At 42.2% G+C, this 25,918-nt stretch overlaps 2 protein-coding genes across 4 annotated transcripts; both read left to right on the top strand.

Annotated features, from left to right (window-relative positions):
- The first annotated feature begins 282 nt into the window (after window positions 1-282).
- Window positions 283-15,203, top strand: LOC116371656 (gasdermin-E-like). 3 transcript variants are annotated; one of them, XM_031820547.1, is made up of 10 exons: window positions 283-385; window positions 2,159-2,411; window positions 2,615-2,819; window positions 4,719-4,893; window positions 6,543-6,663; window positions 6,987-7,112; window positions 8,064-8,191; window positions 10,142-10,313; window positions 10,421-10,494; window positions 14,804-15,203. In XM_031820547.1, exons 2-10 carry the CDS (start codon window positions 2,189-2,191, stop codon window positions 15,029-15,031), a joined length of 1,452 nt encoding a protein of 483 aa, XP_031676407.1. In that variant the 5' UTR covers window positions 283-385; window positions 2,159-2,188; the 3' UTR covers window positions 15,032-15,203. The 3 variants fall into 3 exon arrangements, with proteins under 3 accessions (XP_031676407.1, XP_031676405.1, XP_031676406.1); XM_031820545.1 differs by having other exon boundaries at window positions 348-606; XM_031820546.1 differs by lacking the exon at window positions 283-385 and adding an exon at window positions 1,095-1,257.
- Window positions 15,204-18,631: 3,428 nt separating this feature from the next.
- LOC116371658 (gasdermin-E-like) lies at window positions 18,632-25,678 on the top strand. The gene is made up of 4 exons (XM_031820549.1): window positions 18,632-18,659; window positions 20,610-20,781; window positions 20,889-20,962; window positions 25,279-25,678. The coding sequence occupies exons 2-4, from the start codon at window positions 20,619-20,621 to the stop codon at window positions 25,504-25,506; spliced, it is 465 nt and encodes a 154-aa protein (XP_031676409.1). The 5' UTR covers window positions 18,632-18,659; window positions 20,610-20,618; the 3' UTR covers window positions 25,507-25,678.
- Window positions 25,679-25,918: the final 240 nt, after the last annotated feature.

Below are 25,918 nucleotides of genomic sequence, written 5' to 3'. Positions count from 1 at the left end.
GCATTTGGAATGCATCGTTTCGTTGTTGTTGTTGTTTTTGTGAAATATATTTGATTGTATTATTTATGTTAGTTTATGTCTGAATAGATAATGAAAATGATCATGTCATGGATGTGGCTGTTACAGATAGGTGTTTTGTGGCATAATAGAGTCCATGGTCACGGTGAACTTTCCCTCAGCTGGAGAGGAGAGTGACATTGTGGACTACAGTGGGACATTTTGTGACAGCGGAGAAGCCAGTGTAGACATGGAGACACAATTGGTGGCAGATGCAGTGGATTGAAACTTTAACACGTCTTCCACACTCGAGTCGTCCTTTGAAGAAAGAGGAAGTGAGACTGAAGAAAGAGGAAGTGGAAGTAAAAGGGTTACTTAACAAAGACAAGTAAGTTACCCTCTTATAAATGTGGAAGAGGACGTTTAAAAAGAAAAGTAGCATCTTTATAAACACACACTATATGATCGGTGAAAGCTGCTGTGCTGGTTTAAAGTACCAAAAGAGGGTGCATTTTTTTCAACTGAAAGCCGATGCCCAGAGTTACCCATGATGTTACACAGTGATTGAAGTCAATAATTGTCAGACTCAATAGGAAACGGTGAAAAACTGTAAGTATTGAAGCTCTTGCAGGTTATGAAATACTACGATGAAATACTGCTCTTTCAGGTTATGTTTTGGATACATATATACGCTGGATAGCTGTGCCATCATTGATATTAGAATGTTGGAAGTTTAGCCACACACAGAAAAAGGTGCTATCTAGAACCTAAAAGGGTTCTTCGGCTGTCTCCATAGGATAACCCTTTGAAGAACCCTTGTTTGTTTCAGGTAGAACCCTTTTGATTCCCAGTAGGACAGTTTTAGGGTTCCATGTAGAAGCCTTTCTACAGAAGGTTCTACATGGAACCCAAAATGGTTCTACCTGGCACTAAAAAGGGTTCTATGGTGACAGCCTGAAGAACCCTTTTGGAATTTTCTTTCTAAGAGTGTAGATTTATGTGACTGGGTGTAGTCGCACATGCATAACCACAGATGTAGGCTGTCTAAAGTGGTAGGCTATACTTCTGTGGTTAGCACAACGCCTTAGTGTCAAGTCTGTGAGTTCACTAGTAACGGAAGTTGGACTGATATTTTCAACCACTCATTTGGTAGATAAGCCAAATTCAAAGGCGTTATCTTGCATCTTATCTAATCGTACAGTATCTGTTCATTGCTTATTTGAATCAAGATCAAACTATTTTCAACTCTCAAAGTAAAGGGTAAGAAGTGTGGTTATTTTAGTTTCCTCTGCTGGTTTATTTGATACCCTTTGTTGTCAGAGCATACATACAACTTTCATTACCAGTGAACGTTAGATTGTTTGCTTTCTGTTGAATGTTAATAAAAAATTGTTCCTGACTTGAAATCCTAATTTAGGTGTCAGGTATTCAGCAAATTATCTATTAGGAACATTAGATTATGAGGTTAAAAAGTAGTGGCATTCTCCTTTAAGTTTGTACAGGGCTAATGTCAGGGCTCAGATTATAATGGATCCCTCCTGCAGAGTTCTGGACATGTCCCATCCTGTGATCAAGGAGACCCGCGTGAGTCCCAGGGCAGTGTTAGGCATCTTGACGGAGAGGATTATGACATCACTACCTTGGTCACAAAACATTTTCAGAAGCAGTAACTTGGCATGTACCAAGAACCTAAACGTGGATGACAACCATTTCCCCGCACCCTGCATTTTAGACATTCTAGTATGTAATTCTTAATAACAAACTGTATCTTCACAATTTATCAATGTCAAAAGGACCCAGAGGAAGAATACTAAAGCTGATTTTTGCGATATAAAAATGAAGTAAGAAAAATCTACAGCATGCTATGGATAGCCTTGAATGATACACAACCAATGTTTTTGACTGAAATGATATCCTGTTTGTGTTTATATCCTGTTTCCTGTCATGTCAAAAGCAATGCTACTCTGTTCTGATCCACTCTTTTCCCAGGGAAAGTGAACCTTTCAAAGAGATAGTGTTTGCATTATTGAGTGTCTTGCCAACTGTGAAATGTATTTAGAATGCTCTTCAGAAGATGTTGTATTGATTGAGTGTTCATGTGTTCATCTTAGTTTTGTTTCTTAGGCATCTTTGTCATTTGTGTCTTTGTCATCTGCTGCAGCCAGAAACACGATCCATCACCATCTCTCAGATGTTTGCCAAAGCCACAAAAGCCTTCGTGAAGGACACAGATCATGCGGGTCGCCTGATCCCTGTGTCCAGTCTGAATGACACAGACAAACTGAATCTCCGATCACTCATTGTCAAGACCAGGCACAGATGCTTCTGGCAGGAACCCAAATACCAGTCCCCTGGCTTTACCCTCGGTGATGTTCTGGAGCCTGGAGAGCCTGGAAACACACCTTTAAGCCCAAGTAAGCACCAGAGCATCCCGCTAGTGACAAATAACTATGGGTTGTTGTTGTTCTAAAATATCTGACCATTGATTTAAATATTTATCCTACTCTTGTTTTTCTGAGCAGAATAGGAAAATGATAGTGTCATGGATGTGTCTGTTATAGATATGTGCTGTGGTATAATAGCATAGAGTCCATTCAAATGTTGAACTTTCCCTCAGCTGTCAAGGAGTCTGACTTTGTGGACTACAGTGGGACATTTGGTGACAAGAAAGAAATGAATGCAGATGGAAACATGGAGGCAAAGTTGGCTGATTTCAACCTGACCGTGGAAGGGAAATGGTCCACCAAACAGAAGCTGTCCCTTGGCAGCCTGAACAAAGAGAAGGTTGATGTGAAGGACTTACACAACTACTCAAAAAACAGGTGAGTTACCCTATACTATACATATGTTCAATACAGTCATAATACATCATAATACAGTCATAATACAGTCATAATACATCATAATGCATCATAATATATCATAATACAGTCATAATACATCATATTACATCATAATGCATCATAATACATCACAATACAGTCATAATACAGTCATAATACATCATAATGCATCATAATACATCATAATACAGTCATAATACATCATAATGCATCATAATACAGTCATACTACATCATACTACATCATAATACAGTCATAATACAGTCATAATACATCATAATACATCACAATACATCATAATACAGTCATAATTCAGTCATAATAGTCATAGCACAGTCATAATACGTCATAATACATCATAATACATCACAATACATCATAATACAGTCATAATTCAGTCATAATAGTCATAGCACAGTCATAATACGTCATAATACAGTCATAATAGTCACAATACAGTCATATACAGTCAAAATAGTCAGAATACAGTCATATACAGTCATAATAGTCATAACACAGTCACAATACGTCATAATACAGTCATATACAGTCATAGCACAGTCATAATACGTCATAATACAGTCATATACAGTCATAATAGTCATAACACAGTCACAATACGTCATAATACAGTCATATACAGTCATAGCACAGTCACAATACGTCATAATACAGTCATATACAGTCATAGCACAGTCATAATACGTCATAATACAGTCATAATACAGTCATAATAGTCACAATACAGTCATATACAGCCATAGCACAGTCATAATACGTCATAATACAGTCATAATACAGTCATAATAGTCATAGCACAGTCATAATACGTCATAATACAGTCATAATAGTCACAATACAGTCATATACAGTCAAAATAGTCAGAATACAGTCATATACAGTCATAATACAGTCATAATAGTCACAATACAGTCATATACAGTCATATACAGTCATAGCACAGTCATAATACAGTCATATACAGTCAAAATAGTCACAATACAGTCATATACAGTCATAATACAGTCATACCAAGTCATAATACAGTCATAATAGTCATAAAACAGTCATAATAAGTCATAATACAGTCATATACAGTCATAATAGTCACAATACAGCCATATACAGTCATAATGGTCATAATACAGTCATATACAGTCATAAGTCACAATACAGTCATAATAGTCATAATACGTCATAATACAGTCATAATAGTCATAATACGTCATAATACAGTCATAATAGTCACAATACAGCCATATACAGTCAAAATACAGTCATATGCAGTCATAATACGTCATAATACGGTCATATACAGTCATAATAGTCATAATACAGTCATAATAGTCACAATGCAGTCATATACACTCATAATAGACATAATACAGTCATAAGAGTCATAATAGAATAATGTTCATTCATATACAGTCATAATACATCATAATGCAGCCATAATACAGTCATATACAGTCAGGATACAGTCATAACAGTCAACATAGTATTAATACAGCCATAACAGTAATATATAGTCTTTACAGTCATTATACAGTCATAACAGTCATAACAGTCATAATACAGTCATAATAGATCATACAGCTCACCTTCCCAAGTAGTCGAAGACCCAAGACCAGCGAGCAAAACTGGTTGCAATGACATCAGGCAGGTATCTTTTGTGTAAAAAGGAAATTTTCAGGTTGAAGTGATTTCAGACAAGAAAGAAGTGGAACTGTACTGGTTTAGCAACTTCCTTAAACTACCTCCTCACTGTTTTCACTACTAGTTTAGTTTAAAGGTACATCCATGTATTTACTTTTAAAGTAGCTTTCCAGTGTTTCCAGATTTCTATGAAATATGACCTAAAATGTGTCCCTCCTGCAGAGTTCTGGACATGTCCCATCCTGTGATTAAGCAGACCCGTGCAAATCCCAGGGCAGTGTTAGGCGTCTTGACGGAGAGGATTATGACGTCACTACCTTGCCCGGTCACAAACAATGTCCTTAAGCATGGCAATGTAGGAGCCAACGTGAGCGCCTGTGTGTTCCTGAGCGGGAAGGTAGGAGGAAAGATTACCAAGTGTTCTACTGAAGTGAATTATATTTGACTGGTAACTCAGATTTAGATCATCTCTGTTGTAAAATAGATTTTTAATCTCAATAATCTCACTTCATGATAGCTAGGCCTTCATAAATAAAGTCAATGTCAGGACCATATTGACAGATCACAGATGTCTGTTCAGTAGTGGTAATGCTCACAGATGTCTGTTCGGTAGTGGTAATACTCACAGATGTCTGTCTGTTCGGTAGTGGCAATACTCACAGATGTCTGTCTGTTCAGTAGTGGTAATACTCACAGATGTCTGTTCAGTAGTCGTAATACTCACAGATGTCTGTTCAGTAGTGGTAATACTCACAGATGTCTGTTCAGTAGTGGTAATACTCACAGATGTCTGTTTAGTAGTGGTAATACTCACAGATGTCTGTTCAGTAGTGCTAATACTCACAGATGTCTGTTCAGTGGTCGTAATACTCACAGATGTCTGTTCAGTAGTCGTAATACTCACAGATGTCTGTTCAGTAGTCGTAATACTCACAGATGTCTGTTCAGTAGTGGTAATACTCACAGATGTCTGTTCAGTAGTGGTAATACTCACAGATGTCTGTTCAGTAGTCGTAATACTCACAGATGTCTGTTCAGTAGTGCTAATACTCACAGATGTCTGTTCAGTGGTCGTAATACTCACAGATGTCTGTTCAGTAGTCGTAATACTCACAGATGTCTGTTCAGTAGTGCTAATACTCACAGATGTCTGTTCAGTAGTCGTAATACTCACAGATGTCTGTTCAGTAGTGCTAATACTCACAGATGTCTGTTCAGTGGTCGTAATACTCACAGATGTCTGTTCAGTGGTCGTAATACTCACAGATGTCTGTTCAGTAGTCGTAATACTCACAGAGTACCTTTGATATTTTCAGTACAATTTTTCCTTTTGAATAAAGACTTCTAAAATGCCACAATTCAGCATTTTGACTGTGACTTCTGGAAAATGTTTAACCACCTATCCCAACATTTCTCCACGTTTTCACCATCATTGAAAAGGCCCTAGTTCTTTTGTTGTTTTGACAAAGTCATTTCTGATTTTTAATATGGTGAAACTGTTTTCTAAAGAAATATTCAAAATCTAATAGTTAAATCATGGTGTAAAAGCAGGTAAAAACTGTTTCTCCTCTTTTAGTTCATTTTCTGGTGTTTTGTGGTGGAAAACTGAGTGGGTTGAGCGTAACACTTCAAACCTGTTCTCCATAGATTTAAACAAATAAATGGGGAGCTTGCTTTCCATTGCCACTCCCTGCGAACAGGCTTCCATTACCCCTGTCACAAGGATATTTATGGCTGATTTAAAATGGTCAACCCTGATATGGTCAACCTTGTTACTTAATAGGCACTTACTATAATCATTTAAACAAATATCTCTTGAGATGGGAAAACATAATTTTTTACAAAGTTGAACCTTTGCTCTTTATGAGAGACTGTTCAAATTAGGTGAAATCCCAAAATAAATTTGACCAAGTTACACTTCTCAAAAGGCAGCAAATCGTGTTTTTATCATTAGAACCACTTCCTGAAAATGTGGTGGTGTAGAATATGTGACTGTCTGGGTTAGAATCTGGCTCGTCTCTGACTAATTTTAAATGTTCTCCACAGGCCTCTATGAAGCAGATCGGCAGTACTCAGACAGAAAGTGATGTGTCACTGGGTATTCCTGCAAATACTGTCATGGCCTACAGTCTGATTGAGCTCTACATCAAATGCAATGGACAGTTTGGTGAGGAAGTGTATGGTTTGTCAATGTCCCAGGTATAGCTGCATGGTTAAGTACCATGGTAAAGTACACAGCCAGCGTCTATGTTCCTCAGTGTATTTAGTATATCCACTGTATTTAGTATAGCCACTGTATTTATTATATCCACTGTATTTAGTATATCCACTGTATTTAGTATAGCCACTGTATTTAGTATGGCCATTGTATTTAGTATAGCCACTGTATTTAGTATGGCCACTGTATTTAGTATAGCCACTGTATTTAGTATGGACACTGTATCTGTCTGTGAGTGACTGGTTATGACTGTTGTCTGCTCTTGTCCACAGAGCTGTGCCTCATCCGCAACAATGGGGGCTTTGAAAAGGTTACGTCAAAGGATGAGATTGAAGAGGATGGAATTATGGACCTGAGAGGCGACTTTGATGCCAACAGCCCCTTAAATCTGAACGAAGGTAATAATGCCAGTGGAGGGTAATGCCTCCTGTTCAGCGGTCAACATGTAGTCTACTGAATAGAACGTCTGGTCAACATGTAATGTAGTCTACTGAATGGAACGTCTGGTCAACATGTAATGTAGTCTACTGAATGGAATGTCTGGTCAACATGTAGTCTACTGAATGGAACGTCTGGTCAACATGTAATGTAGTCTACTGAATGGAACGTCTGGTCAACATGTAGTCTACTGAATGGAACGTCTGGTCAACATGTAGTCTACTGAATGGAACGTCTGGTCAACATGTAGTCTACTGAATGGAACGTCTGGTCAACATGTAGTCTACTGAATGGAACGTCTGGTCAACATGTAGTCTACTGAATGGAACGTCTGGTCAACATGTAGTCTACTGAATGGAATGTCTGGTCAACATGTAATGTAGTCTACTGAATGGAACGTCTGGTCTACATGTAGTCTACTGAATGGAACGTCTGGTCAACATGTAGTCTACTGAATGGAACATCTGGTCAACATGTAGTCTACTGAATGGAACATCTGGTCAACATGTAGTCTACTGAATGGAACGTCTGGTCAACATGTAATGTAGTCTACTGAATGGAACGTCTGGTCAACATGTAATGTAGTCTACTGAATGGAACGTCTGGTCAACATGTAGTCTACTGAATGGAACGTCTGGTCAACATGTAATGTAGTCTACTGAATGGAACGTCTGGTCAACATGTAGTCTACTGAATGGAATGTCTGGTCAACATGTAATGTAGTCTACTGAATGGAACGTCTGGTCAACATGTAATGTAGTCTACTGAATATAATGTTCCATATTTAAATCGTTCTCTTTGATTAGTAATTACAATGTTTCCACACTTTTGGAATATAAAATGAAATGATTTGCTACATAAAAATAGGACACTTTAACAAAATGGTCTCTGTGTTGTTTGTGCGTTGATAGAACTGGACAAACTGAGTGGTCATTTCCAGCTGCTGTCAGTCCTGCCGGTGGCCAAACGCTCCTCTCTGCTCCAGCTCCTCAAGACAACCATGGAGGACAGAGAGGCAGTCAGTGTGCTGGAGAGTGTGGTGAGTGGTAGAGGTCTTCACGGGTCCAACAGATCTGAAATCCGACCCGGGACCCGAGTGGGTTCGGGTCCTAAATTCTGACTTTTGTCTCGGCTCTGGGTCATGTCTGATCTAATTGCCACAGGTATTTGGGTATGTGTAATTACAATTGATTTACCGAATGGACCTGATTGGACGGCAAAGAGGAAGAGGACGGCTCTTGTTATCTGTTTCAGCCAATTGCAACACAATAAAATGTATAGCTTATGTCCAACTGAAACTGATTCCGGCCGCTCACCTGACATGCCCCTGCTGCTGAGGAGAGGGAGAGAGAGAGCGAGTGAGTAAAAGGAGACATTGTCTAGGCTACTGTTATTCCTGAAGATTGAGGCCTTTTTCAATGGAGTAAAGCGAAAGTTGGAGGAAAAAGCGTGTTATCAGGATAAGGTAAGACCCAGATGCAGACCGAGTCGAAGTAACAATGTTTATTTCAGCAACAGAGGCAAAGGTACAGGACGGCAGGCAGGCTCAGGGTCAGGACAAGCAAGGGTCAAAAACCACCAGGAGGGCAAGAAAAATAGAGGCTGGGAAAAGACAGGATCTGACAGCACAAACGCTGGTATGCTTGACAAACAAGACGAACTGGCAACAGACAAACAGAGAACACAGGTATATGTACACAGGGGATAATGGGGAAGATGGGCGACACCTGGAGGGGTTTGGAGACGAGCACAAAGACAGGTGAAACAAATCAGGGCATGACAGTACCCCGCCCTCTAGGAGCGACACCTGGCACCCTACATGGGCGCATACCTGGTTGACCGGGGTGCCAGCGGTGGAGGTCGGCGATGAGGGCTGGGTCCAGAATGTCTCTAACAGGGATCCAGCAGCTCACCTCCAGGCCATAACCCTCCCAGCCCTATAGTAGTAGTCCTATAGTAGTAGTCCTATAGTAGTAGTCCTATAGTAGTAGTCCTATAGTAATAGCCCTATAGTAGACCTATAGTAGTATTCCTATAGTAGTAGTCCTATAGTAGTAGTCCTATAGTAATAGCCCTATAGTAGACCTATAGTAGTAGTCCTATAGTAGTAGTCCTATAGTAGTAGTCCTATAGTAGTAGCCCTATAGTAGTAGTCATATAGTAGTAGTCCTATAGTAGCCCTTTTGTAGTCCTATAGTAGCCCTATAGTAGTAGCCCTATAGTAGTAGTCCTATAGTAATAGCCCTATAGTAGACCTATAGTAGTAGTCCTATAGTAGTAGTCCTATAGTAATAGCCCTATAGTAGACCTATAGTAGTAGTCCTATAGTAGTAGTCCTATAGTAGTAGCCCTATAGTAGTAGTCATATAGTAGTAGTCCTATAGTAGCCCTTTTGTAGTCCTATAGTAGTAGCCCTATAGTAGCCCTATAGTAGTAGTCCTATAGTAATAGCCCTATAGTAGACATATAGTAGTAGCCCTATAGTAGTAGCCCTATAGTAGTAGTCATATAGTAGTAGTCCTATAGTAGCCCTTTGGTAGTCCTATAGTAGCCCTATAGTAGTAGCCCTATAGTAGTAGCCCTATAGTAGCCCGTTTGTAGTCCTATATTAGCCCTATAGTAGTAGCCCTATAGTAGTAGTCCTATAGTAGTAGGCCTATAGTAGTAGCCCTATAGTAGCCCTTTTGTAGTCCTATAGTAGTAGCCCTATAGTAGCCCTTTTGTAGTCCTATAGTAACCCTATAGTAGTAGCCCTATAGTAGTAGTCCTATAGTAGCCCTTTTGTAGTCCTATAGTAACCCTATAGTAGTAGCCCTAGAGTAGTAGTCCTATAGTAGTAGCCCTATAGTAGTAGCCCTATAGTAGTAGCCCTATAGTAGTAGTCATATAGTAGTAGCCACACACCCACCCACCCACCCACCCCTACCTACCTACCTACCTACCTAATGGCAGGAATGAATATATTCCTCTCTCTCTTGTCTTGTCACAGCTGGATCAGATGTATGCAGGTGAGACTCCTGACCTGGGTGACCTGGAAGAGTCTGAGAGGGAAACAGTCCAGGCCATATTGGATCTTGTAGACCAATGTGATGGGAAGGATGAGGACGAGATCAGATCCTCACTTCTCAGTGCCGTCCACCTCATTGTCAGTGCCATGGATGGTGAGATAGAGAGCAGTTTTCACAGGATTCTCCAGTTATTATTTGATCAGTTCCTGGGAAACTAGGTTCACTACTATGGTTTTATGTGTGTATATTTATTTATTCAGGAATGACAGATGAAGGTCTCTCTGTGTTGGGATCCTGTTGCAGTCCTCCAGTCTTACAGGCCCTGCAGATCCTGGTGAGTTCACACCTGCTTGATTGAGCCTCCAGTCCTGTATGACCTGGAGTTCATTTTTCTAGGTTTTTGTTTATGTAAATGTATTTGAGTTTATGTAAATGTATTTAGGTTTATGTAAATGTATTCAGGTTTATGTAAATGTATTTAGGTTTATGTAAATGTATCTTCCCATGTTAAATAAACTAATATTTCTACCATTATGATAACATTGTACCACCAAATCAAATCAAATCAAATCAAATTTATTTATATAGCCCTTCGTACATCAGCTGATATCTCAAAGTGCTGTACAGAAACCCAGCCTAAAACCCCAAACAGCAAGCAAAGCAGGTGTAGAAGCACGGTGGCTAGGAAAAACTCCCTAGAAAGGCCAATACCTAGGAAGAAACCTAGAGAGGAACCAGGCTATGTGGGGTGGCCAGTCCTCTTCTGGCTGTGCCGGGTGGAGATTATAACAGAACATGGCCAAGATGTTCAAATGTTCATAAATGACCAGCATGGTCGAATGATAATAAGGCAGAACAGTTGAAACTGGAGCAGCAGCACAGTCAGGTGGAAGTTGAAACTGGAGCAGCAGCATGGCCAGGTGGACTGGGGACAGCAAGGAGTCATCATGTCAGGTAGTCCTGGGGAATGGTCCTAGGGCTCAGGTCCTCCGAGAGAGAGAAAGAAAGAGAGAAGGAGAGAATTAGAGAACGCACACTTAGATTCACACAGGACACCGAATAGGACAGGAGAAGTACTCCAGATATAACAAACTGACCCCAGCCCCCCGACACATAAACTACTGCAGCATAAATACTGGAGGCTGAGACAGGAGGGGTCAGGAGACACCACCAGTAGCAGTACTGACACCAATGACGGTAACCAGTGGCAATTTTTAACAAAAATATTGGTGGGGCAAACTCAATGAAAAAAGTGAATATGCATTGATACATTACTACACTAAACATTGAATGCACCATCATAAATAACTACCAATCCCAGAAATTAGTTTTGAGCCACACACAAAAAAAGTTATAGCATAGCATGGAACCCAAACCGGCTGCATGCATGCGCCATCGTGCATAAATGTATTTTGTCTCTCCACACCAAACGCGATCATGACACGCAGGTTAAGATATCAAAACAAACTCTGAACCAATTACATTATTTTGGGGACAGGTCGAAAAGCATTAAACATTTATGACAATTTAGCTAGCTAGCTTGCACATGCTAGTTAATTTGTCCTATTTTGCTAGCTTGCTGTTGCTAGCTAATTTGTACTGGGATATAAACATTGAGTTGTTATTTTACCTGAAATGCACAAGGTCCTTTATTCTGACAATTAATCCTCAATAAAATGGTCAACCGAATCGTTTCTAGTCATCTCTCCTCCTTCTAGGCCTTCTTCTCTTGACTTTATGTTGCGATTGGCAACTTTCATAAATTAGGTCCATTACCGCCACTGACCTCGTTCGTCTTTCAGTCACCCACGTGGGTATAACCAATGTGGAGATGGCACGTGGGTACCTGCTTCTATAAACCAATGAGGAGATGGCACGTGGGTACCTGCTTCTATAAACCAATGAGGAGAAGAGAGAGGCAGGACTTGCAGCGCGATCTGCATCAGAAATAGAACTGACTTCTGTTTTAGCCCTTGGCAACGCAGACGCTCGTTGGCGCGCGTGAGCAGTGTGGTTGCAATAATTTTATAATATAGATTTCTAAATGTATTTTGCAACGCTCGCGCACGTGACGTGAGCGGTGTGGTCAGCTGATTACAGGCTAACTACACCGCTTGCGTCACGTGACGTGAGCGGTGTGGTCAGCTGATTTCAGGCTAACTACACCGCTTGCGTCACGTGACGTGAGCGGTGTGGTCAGCTGATTACAGGCTAACTACACCGCTTGCGTCACGTGACGTGAGCGGTGTGGTCAGCTGATTACAGGCTAACTACACCGCTTGCGTCACGTGACGTGAGCGGTGTAGTCAGCTGATTACAGGCTAACTACACCGCTTGCGTCACGTGCGCGAGCGTTGCAAAATAAATTGGGTTCTGTGGGTTATGACCAGTGTATAGGCTACTGCCCATATCTTTGGCTCCTATTGCAAGGAAGACCACGGTAGTCCAGCATACTTTATAGAGTAAAGTCTATTTGACTTCAGAATCAATATCAGCATCGCTCTGCAATATTGCTAATCACTGTTAGTGATGGGACGCAGCAGAACACCATTCTGAGTGCAGTTGCCTCTGCCTGTCTGTTAACAAGATGCTCAGGTTATGAATAAAGCAACAATGTTTATAAAGCTACTCTCTGCCTCGCTTCAACCATTGCATAGATTCAGTTCCATGGGTTTTTACATTCTGACATCAATCATTAACAACAACACGTAGTAGCTAGCTAGCTACCTCAAACAGCAGCTGTTAGCCACCGCAAGTTCCATCCAAACCACTCAGGTTGAATTATTTTCTAACTTGCTCTATTTAACTGAGGCCTGTTCAGTGGTTGATGAGCACCAAGATGTTTTATCCATACAAGTTTTAAAATAATTTGCTAGGAGATTGTTGACATGATTCATGATGACTTTTCAGCTAGCTAACTAGAAGACGATAAACAACTATGACATTTCTACCAGAGATAAGATGTCTATTTATCTTTGGCAAATGACATCAAGCCTTCTTGGGCGGACACTACTAATGAATCTCAATGGCAGCACCCAAGTGGGCTACAGCTGACTGAGTCCCCAGGCTAGCCTCTCCATAACAGATCACTGAGGGAGGCTGAAACAGCTGCATTAGGGAGCTGCCTTTCCTCAAATCAAATTGACCAAAATAACAGTACAACAGGGAACGAGCATGTACTGTGTGCTTTATTAGCTCAAGCAATTACACATCAAATGTGTTTGAATGAAATCCAGAATTACATGCAGAACAGCGCCATCTCCTGGATAGTGGTGGGGCTGCCCTGAATGATGTATTGCATCAAAGTATATGTGCCAATACAGAGGCAGATGCAAGATGCAAGCAACGATGGTTTAATGAATACAGTTTACAGCAGCAACAGGACAGACAGACTGTACTCAGACGGAATCCGACCCAGGGACTAGGGCGCATCTTCCGATGATAGCGTGCTGAGAAATCCAGGGGAGTGTGTCCGGATGGGTAGGAGGGAGCACAGCAGATAATCCACACAAGGGCGGTGAGAGATGAGCACGGACACACGACACAACCTCAGAGAAGTAACAACGATCTGACAACAAGAACACTGGTTACAGAACATATAAAGGGAAGATAAGTGATTCCAGCTGGCACAGACAATCAGGCCGAGATTGGGAACCACGCCCACCCAAACACGGGAGAGAGAGAGAGAGAGAGAGAGAGAGAGAGAGAGAGAGAGAGAGAGAGAGAGAGAGAGAGAGAGAGAGAGAGAGAGAGAGAGAGAGAGAGAGAGAGAGAGAGAGAGAGAGAGAGAGAGAGAGAGAGAGAGAGAGAGAGAGAGAGAGAGAGAGAGAGAGAGAGAGAGAGAGAGAGAGAGAGAGAGAGAGAGAGAGAGAGAGAGAGAGAGAGAGAGAGAGAGAGAGAGAGAGAGAGAGAGAGAGAGAGAGAGAGAGAGAGAGAGAGAGAGGCAGTGGATTCATGAACCGTGACAGTATAGGTCACATCAATTACACGTTTATAAGTAATTTAGGAGTTTCTTAAATGGAGGCCACCGATCTCAAATCTAAGGTAATTTAACCTTTAAAAGTAATTTACTTAATCATTTACTAAAGAGATTTGATTAATCATTTTGCTCAGTGTAATTTCCCTTAATTTAAACTGAGTAACACCAATTACACGTTTTATTTAAACACACCAAATTATCACTGGAATCATAACATGTGAGACATACTAATTAGCTAACATACAGATTAGCGAATCATTTTATTTAATATAGACCCCTCTCCTGATAACAGTTTGCCACTGGAAAGAATGCTTAAGGTCCTTGTATATCTTTGTAATGAGTGATCTACAAGGCTGTAACACTAATGATTTGAAAGACATTTGTTTATTTTATAGCATTCAAAATAATATATCTCTAAATCTCCAAAATAAGTCTACTCATCAATACTGGGACAAGCCTATTTGCTTCTAAGTATTTTAAACAATGCATACAAATCAGGTTTTGCAGTATAAAGGACTTCCATTATGTTTCACATTGATAAACAGTTCAGTATCAATTAAAACATGCATCATGTCTAACTATTTGTCATTTTAAAGTGTTTTTCATTGTTGCAAATTCTAGGGATGCAGATGCCACATTAATTCCTGTGCTGCTTGTCCTCCAGGTGCAGCATGTGGCAGCAGGGAGTGGGGAGACCCTCTCTCTGAGAGATGCTGGTCTGGCTGTTCTGACTGAGGAGGAGGTGTATCAGAGGACAGAGAGTCTCTTTGGTCACTCTGAAGTTACACTGAAGAGAGAGGAGGACACACTGAGGACAGAGATGAAGGACCAGCCTGGATACCTTCCTCTAGTCATGAGTATCACTGTGAAAGGCCTGGCCTCTTTAGTGTAAGGAGGGAGGGAGAGGGAGAGAGAGAGAGACCATGCAACTTGTAAATCCTGTTTGAACTGATACACTCAGTATTCCATTCCATGTCTTACTCTTGCACTAGTTGAGCCACAGAACCAGTGATCAACAGTGAATGTATCCTTGTAATGTTTTCAGTAAAGTTCAACAAATGATATCAGACGTCCCGACCTCCATTCTTCTAGTCATTAGATAATACAACATAAAGTGGGACATTACAGAGGGGGGAGGGAGGAGGGAGGGAGGGGGGGGGGGGTTAGTTTATTAGGATCCCCATTAGATAATACAACATAAAGTGGGACATTACAGAGGGGGGGGTTAGTTTATTAGGATCCCATTAGATAATACAACATAAAGTGGGACATTACAGATAATAATGATTCTTTTACTCAAAGATACCCTAGACATCCCCAATGCTGAATATGTGGAGTCAGAATGATGGTCCATTCCTGTGATGTCTGTGAGATTCAGTGATTGAAGAACAAAGACATTTTGTCATCAGAAACCCTAGTGAGTGTGGGTGAGAGGGTATGAGTGGGAGTATGTGTGGGTATATGTCTATACATATGAATGGGAGAGTGAAGGAGGGTGAATATTAATATGTGTAGGAGGGTGGGAGAGAATGGGTGTGTGGAGGACTAAGCTATATGTTGTGTGTGAATGAAGGAGAATGAATGAGGAAGTAGAGGGGAGGTGGTGATAAACTGGGTCTGGTGGGTAAGAGGGTAAGGATGGAAGGGTGGGACAAGCTTGGCTTGGGGAGGCAAGGGGGAGTAATGATGGCAGATGGGGTTAAGCGTGGCTTTGGTGGGGTTAAGGGGGAGAACAGGGAGGGGGGGTGGAGAGGGATGGATATTGTTAGAGAGAGAGAAGGAACAACTTAATTATACTACGATGTCATTGTATTTCTTATGACTTGTAAAACCTTTACAACATGAATAGAGTTCAGGACAGATCAGGAAAGGATGTCGAATCATTATTATTCCTTGTTTGTCATTACAACTAAGATGTAATGGTGGTTTATTGGTGAGAATGGAGAGGGGCTATATTCAGGGGATTGGGATGGGGGTGACTGGGAGGGCATTAGGCACTTTTCTGAGGTGAGAGGGTCTATATCCAGGGGATTGGGATTGGGGTGACTGGGAGGGCATCAGGCACTTTTCTGAGGTGAGAGGGTCTATATCCAGGGGATTGGGATGGGGTGACTGGGTGGGCATTAGATACGTCTCTGAGGTGAGAGGGTCTATATCCAGGGGATTGGGATGGGGTGACTGAGACGGACATTAGATACTTCTCTGAGGTGAGAGGGTCTATATCCAGGGGATTGGGATGGGGTGACTGGGAGGGCATTAGACACTCTCTGAGGTGAGAGGTCTATATCCAGGGGATTGGGATGGGGTGTACTGGGAGGGCATTAGATACTTCTCTGAGGTGAGAGGGTCTATATCCAGGGGATTGGGATGGGGTGACTGGGAGGGCATGTAGATACTTCTCTTGAGGGAGAGGGTCTATATCCAGGGGATTGGGATGGGGTGACTGGGTGGGCATTAGATACTTCTCTGAGGTGAGAGGGTCTATATCCAGGGGATTGGGATGGGGTGACTGGGAGGGGCATTAGACACTTTCTCTGAGGTGAGAGGGTCTATATCCAGGGGATTGGGATGGGGTTGACTGGGTGGGCATTAGATACTTCTCTGAGGTGAGAGGGTCTATATCCAGGGGATTGGGATGGGGTGACTGGGAGGGCATTAGATACTTCTCTGAGGTGAAGAGGGTCTATATCCAGGGGATTGGGAATGGGTGACTGGGAGGGCATTAGATACTTCTCTGAGGTGAGAGGGTCTATATCCAGGGGATTGGGATGGGTGACTGGGAGGGCATTAGACACTTCTCTGAGGTGAGAGGGTCTATATCCAGGGGATTGGGATGGGGTGACTGGGAGGGCATTAGATACTTCTCTGAGGTGAGAGGGTCTATATCCAGGGATTGGGATGGGGTGACTGGAGGCATTAGATACTTCTCTGAGTTCGATGGTTCTATATCCAGGGGATTGGGATGGGGTGACTGGGAGGGCATTAGACACTTCTCTGAGTATTGTGGGGCCTCCACTCATCCCATTTCAGTCTCTCAGAGGACCCCCACTCACCCCAAGCAGTCCCACCACCAGCCACTATACTTTCATGTACATGTATAAGGTAATACAAGCTGATAACATACGGAAGTGGAAGACTTTCTTTACATGTATGTACAGTGTATCCACAGTTTTTTGTTGTTGGTACATTCAGAGAGGCATAAAAGGCATAGTGCTTCAAGTACAAAGAGATACTTTGGTTTGTTATGTATTATTTTATTTCTTTGCCCACATNCTGTATCTGTCTGTGGAGTGACTGGTTATGACTGTTGTCTGCTCTTGTCCACAGAGCTGTGCCATCCGCAACAATGGGGGCTTTGAAAAGGTTACGTCAAAGGATGAGATTGAAGAGGATGGAATTATGGACCTGAGAGGCGACTTTGATGCCAACAGCCCCTTAAATCTGAACGAAGGTAATAATGCCAGTGGAGGGTAATGCCTCCTGTTCAACGGTCAACATGTAGTCTACTGAAGAAACGTCTGGTCAACATGTAATAGTCTACTGAATGGAACGTCTGGTCAACATGTAATGTAGTCTACTGAATGGAATGTCTGGTCAACATGTAGTCTACTGAATGGAACGTCTGGTCAACATGTAATGTAGTCTACTGAATGGAACGTCTGGTCAACATGTATCTACTGAATGGAACGTCTGGTCACATGTAGTCTAACTGATGAACGTCTGGTCAACATGTAGTCTACTGAATGGAACGTCTGGTCTCAACATGTCTGTCTACTGAATGGAACGTCTGGTCACATGTAGTCTACTGAATGGAACGTCTGGTCAACATGTAGTCTACTGAATGGAATGTCTGGTCAACATGTAATGTAGTCTACTGAATGGAACGTCTGGTCTACATGTAGTCTACTGAATGGAACGTCTGGTCAACATGTAGTCTACTGAATGGAACATCTGGTCAACATGTAGTCTACTGAATGGAACATCTGGTCAACATAGTAGTCTACTGAATGGAACGTCTGGTCAACATGTAATGTAGTCTACTGAATGAACGTCTGGTCAACATGTAATGTAGTCTACTGAATGAACGTCCTGGTCACCATGTAGTCTACTGAATGGAACGTCTGGTCAACATGTAATGTAGTCTACTGAATGGAACGTCTGGTCAACATGTAGTCTACTGAAGGAATGTCTGGTCAACATGTAATGGTTCTACTGAATGGACGTCTGGTCAACATGTAATGTAGTCTACTGAATATAATGTTCCATATTTAAATCGTTCTCTTTGATTAGTAATTACAATGTTTCCACACTTTTGGAATATAAAATGAAATGATTTGCTACATAAAAATAGGACACTTTAACAAATGGTCTCTGTGTTGTTTGTGCGTTGATAGAACTGGACAAACTGAGTGGTCATTTCCAGCTGCTGTCAGTCTGCCGGTGGCCAAACGCTCCTCTCTGCTCCAGCTCCTCAAGACAACCATGGAGGACGAGAGGCAGTCAGTGTGCTGGAGAGTGTGGTGAGTGGTAGAGGGGTCTCACGGGTCCAACAGATCTGAAATCCGACCCGGGACCCGAGTGGGTTCGGTCCTAAATTCTGACTTTTGTCTCGGCTCTGGTCATGTCTGATCTAATTGCCACAGGTATTTGGGTATGTGTAATTACAATTGATTTACCGAATGGACCTGATTGGACGGCAAAGAGGAAGAGGACGGCTCTTGTTATCTGTTTCAGCCAATTGCAACACACAATAAAATGTATAGCTTATGTCCAACTGAAACTGATTCCGCCGCTCACCTGACATGCCCCTGCTGCTGAGGAGAGGGAGAGAGAGAGCGGTGAGTAAAAGGAGACATTGTCTAGGCTACTGTTATTCCTGAAGATTGAGGCCTTTTTCAATGGAGTAAAGCGAAAGTTGGAGGAAAAGCGTGTTATCAGGATAAGGTAAGACCCAGATGCAGACCGAGTCGAAGTAACAATGTTTATTTCAGCAACAGAGGCAAAGGTACAGGACGGCAGGCAGGCTCAGGTCAGGACAAGCAAGGGTCAAAAACCACCAGGAGGGCAAGAAAAATAGAGGCTGGGAAAAGACAGGATCTGACAGCACAAACGCTGGTATGCTTGACAAACAAGACGAACTGGCAACAGACAAACAGAGAACACAGGTATATGTACACAGGGATAATGGGAAGATGGGCGACACCTGGAGGGGTTTGGAGACGAGCACAAAGACAGTGAAACAAATCAGGGCATGACAGTACCCCCCGCCCTCTAGGAGCGACACCTGGCACCCTACATGGGCGCATACCTGGTTGACCGGGGTGCCAGCGGTGGAGGTCGGCGATGAGGGCTGGGTCCAGAATGTCTCTAACAGGGATCCAGCAGCTCACCTCCAGGCCATAACCCTCCCAGCCCTATAGTAGTAGTCCTATAGTAGTAGTCCTATAGTAAGTAGTCCTATAGTAGTAGTCCTATAGTAATAGCCCTATAGTAGACCTATAGTAGTATTCCTATAGTAGTAGTCCTATAGTAGTAGTCCTATAGTAATAGCCCTATAGTAGACCTATAGTAGTAGTCCTATAGTAGTAGTCCTATAGTAGTAGTCCTATAGTAGTAGCCCTATAGTAGTAGTCATATAGTAGTAGTCCTATAGTAGCCTTTTGTAGTCCATAGTAGCCCTATAGTAGTAGCCCTATAGTAGTAGTCCTATAGTAATAGCCCTATAGTAGACCTATAGTAGTAGTCCTATAGTAGTAGTCCTATAGTAATAGCCCTATAGTAGACCTATAGTAGTAGTCCTATAGTAGTAGTCCTATAGTAGTAGCCCTATAGTAGTAGTCATATAGTAGTAGTCCTATAGTAGCCCTTTTGTAGTCCTATAGTAGTAGCCCTATAGTAGCCCTATAGTAGTAGTCCTATAGTAATAGCCCTATAGTAGACATATAGTAGTAGCCCTATAGTAGTAGCCCTATAGTAGTAGTCATATAGTAGTAGTCCTATAGTAGCCCTTTGGTAGTCCTATAGTAGCCCTATAGTAGTAGCCCTATAGTAGTAGCCCTATAGTAGCCCGTTTGTAGTCCTATATTAGCCCTATAGTAGTAGCCCTATAGTAGTAGTCCTATAGTAGTAGGCCTATAGTAGTAGCCCTATAGTAGCCCTTTTGTAGTCCTATAGTAGTAGCCCTATAGTAGCCCTTTTGTAGTCCTATAGTAACCCTATAGTAGTAGCCCTATAGTAGTAGTCCTATAGTAGCCCTTTTGTAGTCCTATAGTAACCCTATAGTAGTAGCCCTAGAGTAGTAGTCCTATAGTAGTAGCCCTATAGTAGTAGCCCTATAGTAGTAGCCCTATAGTAGTAGTCATATAGTAGTAGCCACACACCCCCCCACCCACCCACCCCCCCCACCTACCTACCTACCTACCTAATGGCAGGAATGAATTATATCTCCTCTCTCTCTTGTCTTGTCACAGCTGGATCAGATGTATGCAGGTGAGACTCCTGACCTGGGTGACCTGGAAGAGTCTGAGAGGGAAACAGTCCAGGCCATATTGGATCTTGTAGACCAATGTGATGGGAAGGATGAGGACGAGATCAGATCCTCACTTCTCAGTGCCGTCCACCTCATTGTCAGTGCCATGGATGGTGAGATAGAGAGCAGTTTTCACAGGATTCTCCAGTTATTATTTGATCAGTTCCTGGGAAACTAGGTTCACTACTATGGTTTTATGTGTGTATATTTATTTATTCAGGAATGACAGATGAAGGTCTCTCTGTGTTGGGATCCTGTTGCAGTCCTCCAGTCTTACAGGCCCTGCAGATCCTGGTGAGTTCACACCTGCTTGATTGAGCCTCCAGTCCTGTATGACCTGGAGTTCATTTTTCTAGGTTTTTGTTTATGTAAATGTATTTGAGTTTATGTAAATGTATTTAGGTTTATGTAAATGTATTCAGGTTTATGTAAATGTATTTAGGTTTATGTAAATGTATCTTCCCATGTTAAATAAACTAATATTTCTACCATTATGATAACATTGTACCACCAAATCAAATCAAATCAAATCAATCAAATTTATTTATATAGCCCTTCGTACATCAGCTGATATCTCAAAGTGCTGTACAGAAACCCAGCCTAAAACCCCAAACAGCAAGCAAAGCAGGTGTAGAAGCACGGTGGCTAGGAAAAACTCCCTAGAAAGGCCAATACCTAGGAAGAAACCTAGAGAGGAACCAGGCTATGTGGGGTGGCCAGTCCTCTTCTGGCTGTGCCGGGTGGAGATTATAACAGAACATGGCCAAGATGTTCAAATGTTCATAAATGACCAGCATGGTCGAATGATAATAAGGCAGAACAGTTGAAACTGGAGCAGCAGCACAGTCAGGTGGAAGTTGAAACTGGAGCAGCAGCATGGCCAGGTGGACTGGGGACAGCAAGGAGTCATCATGTCAGGTAGTCCTGGGGAATGGTCCTAGGGCTCAGGTCCTCCGAGAGAGAGAAAGAAAGAGAGAAGGAGAGAATTAGAGAACGCACACTTAGATTCACAGGACACCGAATAGGACAGGAGAAGTACTCCAGATATAACAAACTGACCCCAGCCCCCCGACACATAAACTACTGCAGCATAAATACTGGAGGCTGAGACAGGAGGGGTCAGGAGACACCACCAGTAGCAGTACTGACACACCAATGACGGTAACCAGTGGCAATTTTTAACAAATATTGGTGGGGCAAACTCAATGAAAAAAGTGAATATGCATTGATACATTACTACTAAAACATTGAATGCACCATCATAAATAACTACCAATCCCAGAAATTAGTTTTGAGCCACACACAAAAAAAGTTATAGCATAGCATGGAACCCAAACCGGCTGCATGCATGCGCCATCGTGCATAAATGTATTTTGTCTCTCCACACCAAACGCGATCATGACACGCAGGTTAAGATATCAAAACAACTCTGAACCAATTACATTATTTTGGGGACAGGTCGAAAAGCATTAAACATTTATGACAATTTAGCTAGCTAGCTTGCACATGCTAGTTAATTTGTCCTATTTTGCTAGCTTGCTGTTGCTAGCTAATTTGTACTGGGATATAAACATTGAGTTGTTATTTTACCTGAAATGCACAAGGTCCTTTATTCTGACAATTAATCCTCAATAAAATGGTCAACCGAATCGTTTCTAGTCATCTCTCTCCTCCTTCTAGGCCTTCTTCTCTTGACTTTATGTTGCGATTGGCAACTTTCATAAATTAGGTCCATTACCGCCACTGACCTCGTTCGTCTTTCAGTCACCCACGTGGGTATAACCAATGTGGAGATGGCACGTGGGTACCTGCTTCTATAAACCAATGAGGAGATGGCACGTGGGTACCTGCTTCTATAAACCAATGAGGAGAAGAGAGAGCAGGACTTGCAGCGCGATCTGCATCAGAAATAGAACTGACTTCTGTTTTTAGCCCTTGGCAACGCAGACGCTCGTTGGCGCGCGTGAGCAGTGTGGTTGCAATATTTTATAATATAGATTTCTAAATGTATTTTGCAACGCTCGCGCACGTGACGTGAGCGGTGTGGTCAGCTGATTACAGGCTAACTACACCGCTTGCGTCACGTGACGTGAGCGGTGTGGTCAGCTGATTTCAGGCTAACTACAACCGCTTGCGTCACGTGACGTGAGCGGTGTGGTCAGCTGATTACAGGCTAACTACACCGCTTGCGTCACGTGACGTGAGCGGTGTGGTCAGCTGATTACAGGCTAACTACACCGCTTGCGTCACGTGACGTGAGCGGTGTAGTCACTGATTACAGGCTGATACACTACTAACTACACGCTTGCGTCACGTGCGCGAGCGTTGCAAATAAATTGGGTTCTGTGGGTTATGACCAGTGTATAGGCTACTCCCATATCTTGGGCTCCTATTGCAAGGAAGACCACGGTAGTCCAGCATACTTATAGAGTAAAGTCTATTTGACTTCAGAATCATATCAGCATCGCTCTGCAATATTGCTAATCACTGTTTAGTGATGGGACGCAGCAGAACACCATTCTGAGTGCAGTTGCCTCTGCCTGTCTGTTAACAAGATGCTCAGGTTATGAATAAAGCAACAATGTTTATAAAGCTACTCTCTGCCTCGCTTCAACCATTGCATAGATTCAGTTCCATGGGTTTTTACATTCTGACATCAATCATTAACAACAACACGTAGTAGCTAGCTAGCTACCTCAAACAGCAGCTGTTAGCCACCGCAAGTTCCATCCAAACCACTCAGGTTGAATTATTTTCTAACTTGCTCTATTTAACTGAGGCCTGTTCATGGTTGATGAGCACCAAGATGTTTTATCCATACAAGTTTTAAAATAATTTGCTAGGAGATTGTTGACATGATTCATGATGACTTTTCAGCTAGCTAACTAGAAGACGATAAACAACTATGACATTTCTACCAGAGATAAGATGTCTATTTATCTTTGGCAAATGACATCAAGCCTTCTTGGGCGGACACTACTAATGAATCTCAATGGCAGCACCCAAGTGGGCTACAGCTGACTGAGTCCCCAGGCTAGCCTCTCCATAACAGATCACTGAGGGAGGCTGAAACAGCTGCATTAGGGAGCTGCCTTTCCTCAAATCAAATTGACCAAAATAACAGTACAACAGGGAACGAGCATGTACTGTGTGCTTATTAGCTCAAGCAATTACACATCAAATGTGTTTGAATGAAATCCAGAATTACATGCAGAACAGCGCCATCTCCTGGATAGTGGTGGGGCTGCCCTGAATGATGTATTGCATCAAAGTATATGTGCCAATACAGAGGCAGATGCAAGATGCAAGCAACGATGGTTTAATGAATACAGTTTACAGCAGCAACAGGACAGACAGACTGTACTCAGACGGAATCCGACCCAGGGACTAGGGCGCATCTTCCGATGATAGCGTGCTGAGAAATCCAGGGGAGTGTGTCCGGATGGGTAGGAGGGAGCACAGCAGATAATCCACACAAGGGCGGTGAGAGATGAGCACGGACACACGACACAACCTCAGAGAAGTAACAACGATCTGACAACAAGAAACACTGGTTACAGAACATATAAAGGGAGATAAGTGATTCCAGCTGGCACAGACAATCAGGCCGAGATTGGGAACCACGCCCACCCAAACACGGGAGAGAGAGAGAGGAGAGAGAGAGAGAGAGAGAGAGAGAGAGAGAGAGAGAGAGAGAGAGAGAGAGAGAGAGAGAGAGAGAGAGAGAGAGAGAGAGAGAGAGAGAGAGAGAGAGAGAGAGAGAGGAGAGAGAGAGAGAGAGAGAGAGAGAGAGAGAGAGAGAGAGAGAGAGAGAGAGAGAGAGAGAGAGAGAGAGAGAGAGAGAGAGAGAGAGAGAGAGAGAGGAGAGAGAGAGAGAGAGAGAGAGAGAGAGAGAGAGAGAGAGAGGCAGTGGATTCATGAACCGTGACAGTATAGGTCACATCAATTACACGTTTATAAGTAATTTAGGAGTTTCTTAAATGGAGGCCACCGATCTCAAATCTAAGGTAATTTAACCTTTAAAAGTAATTTACTTAATCATTTACTAAAGAGATTTGATTAATCATTTTGCTTGCTCAGTGTAATTTCCCTTAATTTAAACTGAGTAACACCAATTACACGTTTTATTTAAACACACCAAATTATCACTGGAATCATAACATGTGAGACATACTAATTAGCTAACATACAGATTAGCGAATCATTTTATTTAATATAGACCCCTCTCCTGATAACAGTTTGCCACTGGAAAGAATGCTTAAGGTCCTTGTATATCTTTGTAATGAGTGATCTACAAGGCTGTAACACTAATGATTTGAAAGACATTTGTTTATTTTATAGCATTCAAAATAATATATCTCTAAATCTCCAAAATAAGTCTACTCATCAATACTGGGACAAGCCTATTTGCTTCTAAGTATTTTAAACAATGCATACAAATCAGGTTTTGCAGTATAAAGGACTTCCATTATGTTTCACATTGATAAACAGTTCAGTATCAATTAAAACATGCATCATGTCTAACTATTTGTCATTTTAAAGTGTTTTTCATTGTTGCAAATTCTAGGGATGCAGATGCCACATTAATTCCTGTGCTGCTTGTCCTCCAGGTGCAGCATGTGGCAGCAGGGAGTGGGGAGACCCTCTCTCTGAGAGATGCTGGTCTGGCTGTTCTGACTGAGGAGGAGGTGTATCAGAGGACAGAGAGTCTCTTTGGTCACTCTGAAGTTACACTGAAGAGAGAGGAGGACACACTGAGGACAGAGATGAAGGACCAGCCTGGATACCTTCCTCTAGTCATGAGTATCACTGTGAAAGGCCTGGCCTCTTTAGTGTAAGGAGGGAGGGAGAGGGAGAGAGAGAGAGACCATGCAACTTGTAAATCCTGTTTGAACTGATACACTCAGTATTCCATTCCATGTCTTACTCTTGCACTAGTTGAGCCACAGAACCAGTGATCAACAGTGAATGTATCCTTGTAATGTTTTCAGTAAAGTTCAACAAATGATATCAGACGTCCCGACCTCCATTCTTCTAGTCATTAGATAATACAACATAAAGTGGGACATTACAGAGGGGGGAGGGAGGAGGGAGGGAGGGGGGGGGGGTTAGTTTATTAGGATCCCCATTAGATAATACAACATAAAGTGGGACATTACAGAGGGGGGGGTTAGTTTATTAGGATCCCCATTAGATAATACAACATAAAGTGGGACATTACAGATAATAATGATTCTTTACTCAAAGATA

Source organism: Oncorhynchus kisutch, unplaced genomic scaffold, assembly GCF_002021735.2.
Source record: "Oncorhynchus kisutch isolate 150728-3 unplaced genomic scaffold, Okis_V2 scaffold3465, whole genome shotgun sequence".
Lineage (NCBI taxonomy): Eukaryota > Metazoa > Chordata > Actinopteri > Salmoniformes > Salmonidae > Oncorhynchus > Oncorhynchus kisutch.
Note: the sequence above shows the minus strand (reverse complement) of the source record. Positions and strands in the feature narration are given on the sequence as shown.

What these genes read in the sequence shown, in the direction of transcription:
- LOC116371656 (XM_031820547.1), top strand. Translation starts at nt 2,189, where the DNA reads ATGTTTGCCAAAGCCACAAAAGCCTTCGTGAAGGACACAGATCATGCG. An exon ending in GTGTGTTCCTGAGCGGGAAG is followed by an intron (nt 4,894 to 6,542) that starts GTAGGAGGAAAG and finishes TGTTCTCCACAG; the next exon opens with GCCTCTATGAAGCAGATCGG. An exon ending in CATTGTCAGTGCCATGGATG is followed by an intron (nt 10,314 to 10,420) that starts GTGAGATAGAGA and finishes TTATTTATTCAG; the next exon opens with GAATGACAGATGAAGGTCTC.
- LOC116371658 (XM_031820549.1), top strand. Translation starts at nt 20,619, where the DNA reads ATGTATGCAGGTGAGACTCCTGACCTGGGTGACCTGGAAGAGTCTGAG. An exon ending in CATTGTCAGTGCCATGGATG is followed by an intron (nt 20,782 to 20,888) that starts GTGAGATAGAGA and finishes TTATTTATTCAG; the next exon opens with GAATGACAGATGAAGGTCTC. An exon ending in TACAGGCCCTGCAGATCCTG is followed by an intron (nt 20,963 to 25,278) that starts GTGAGTTCACAC and finishes CTTGTCCTCCAG; the next exon opens with GTGCAGCATGTGGCAGCAGG.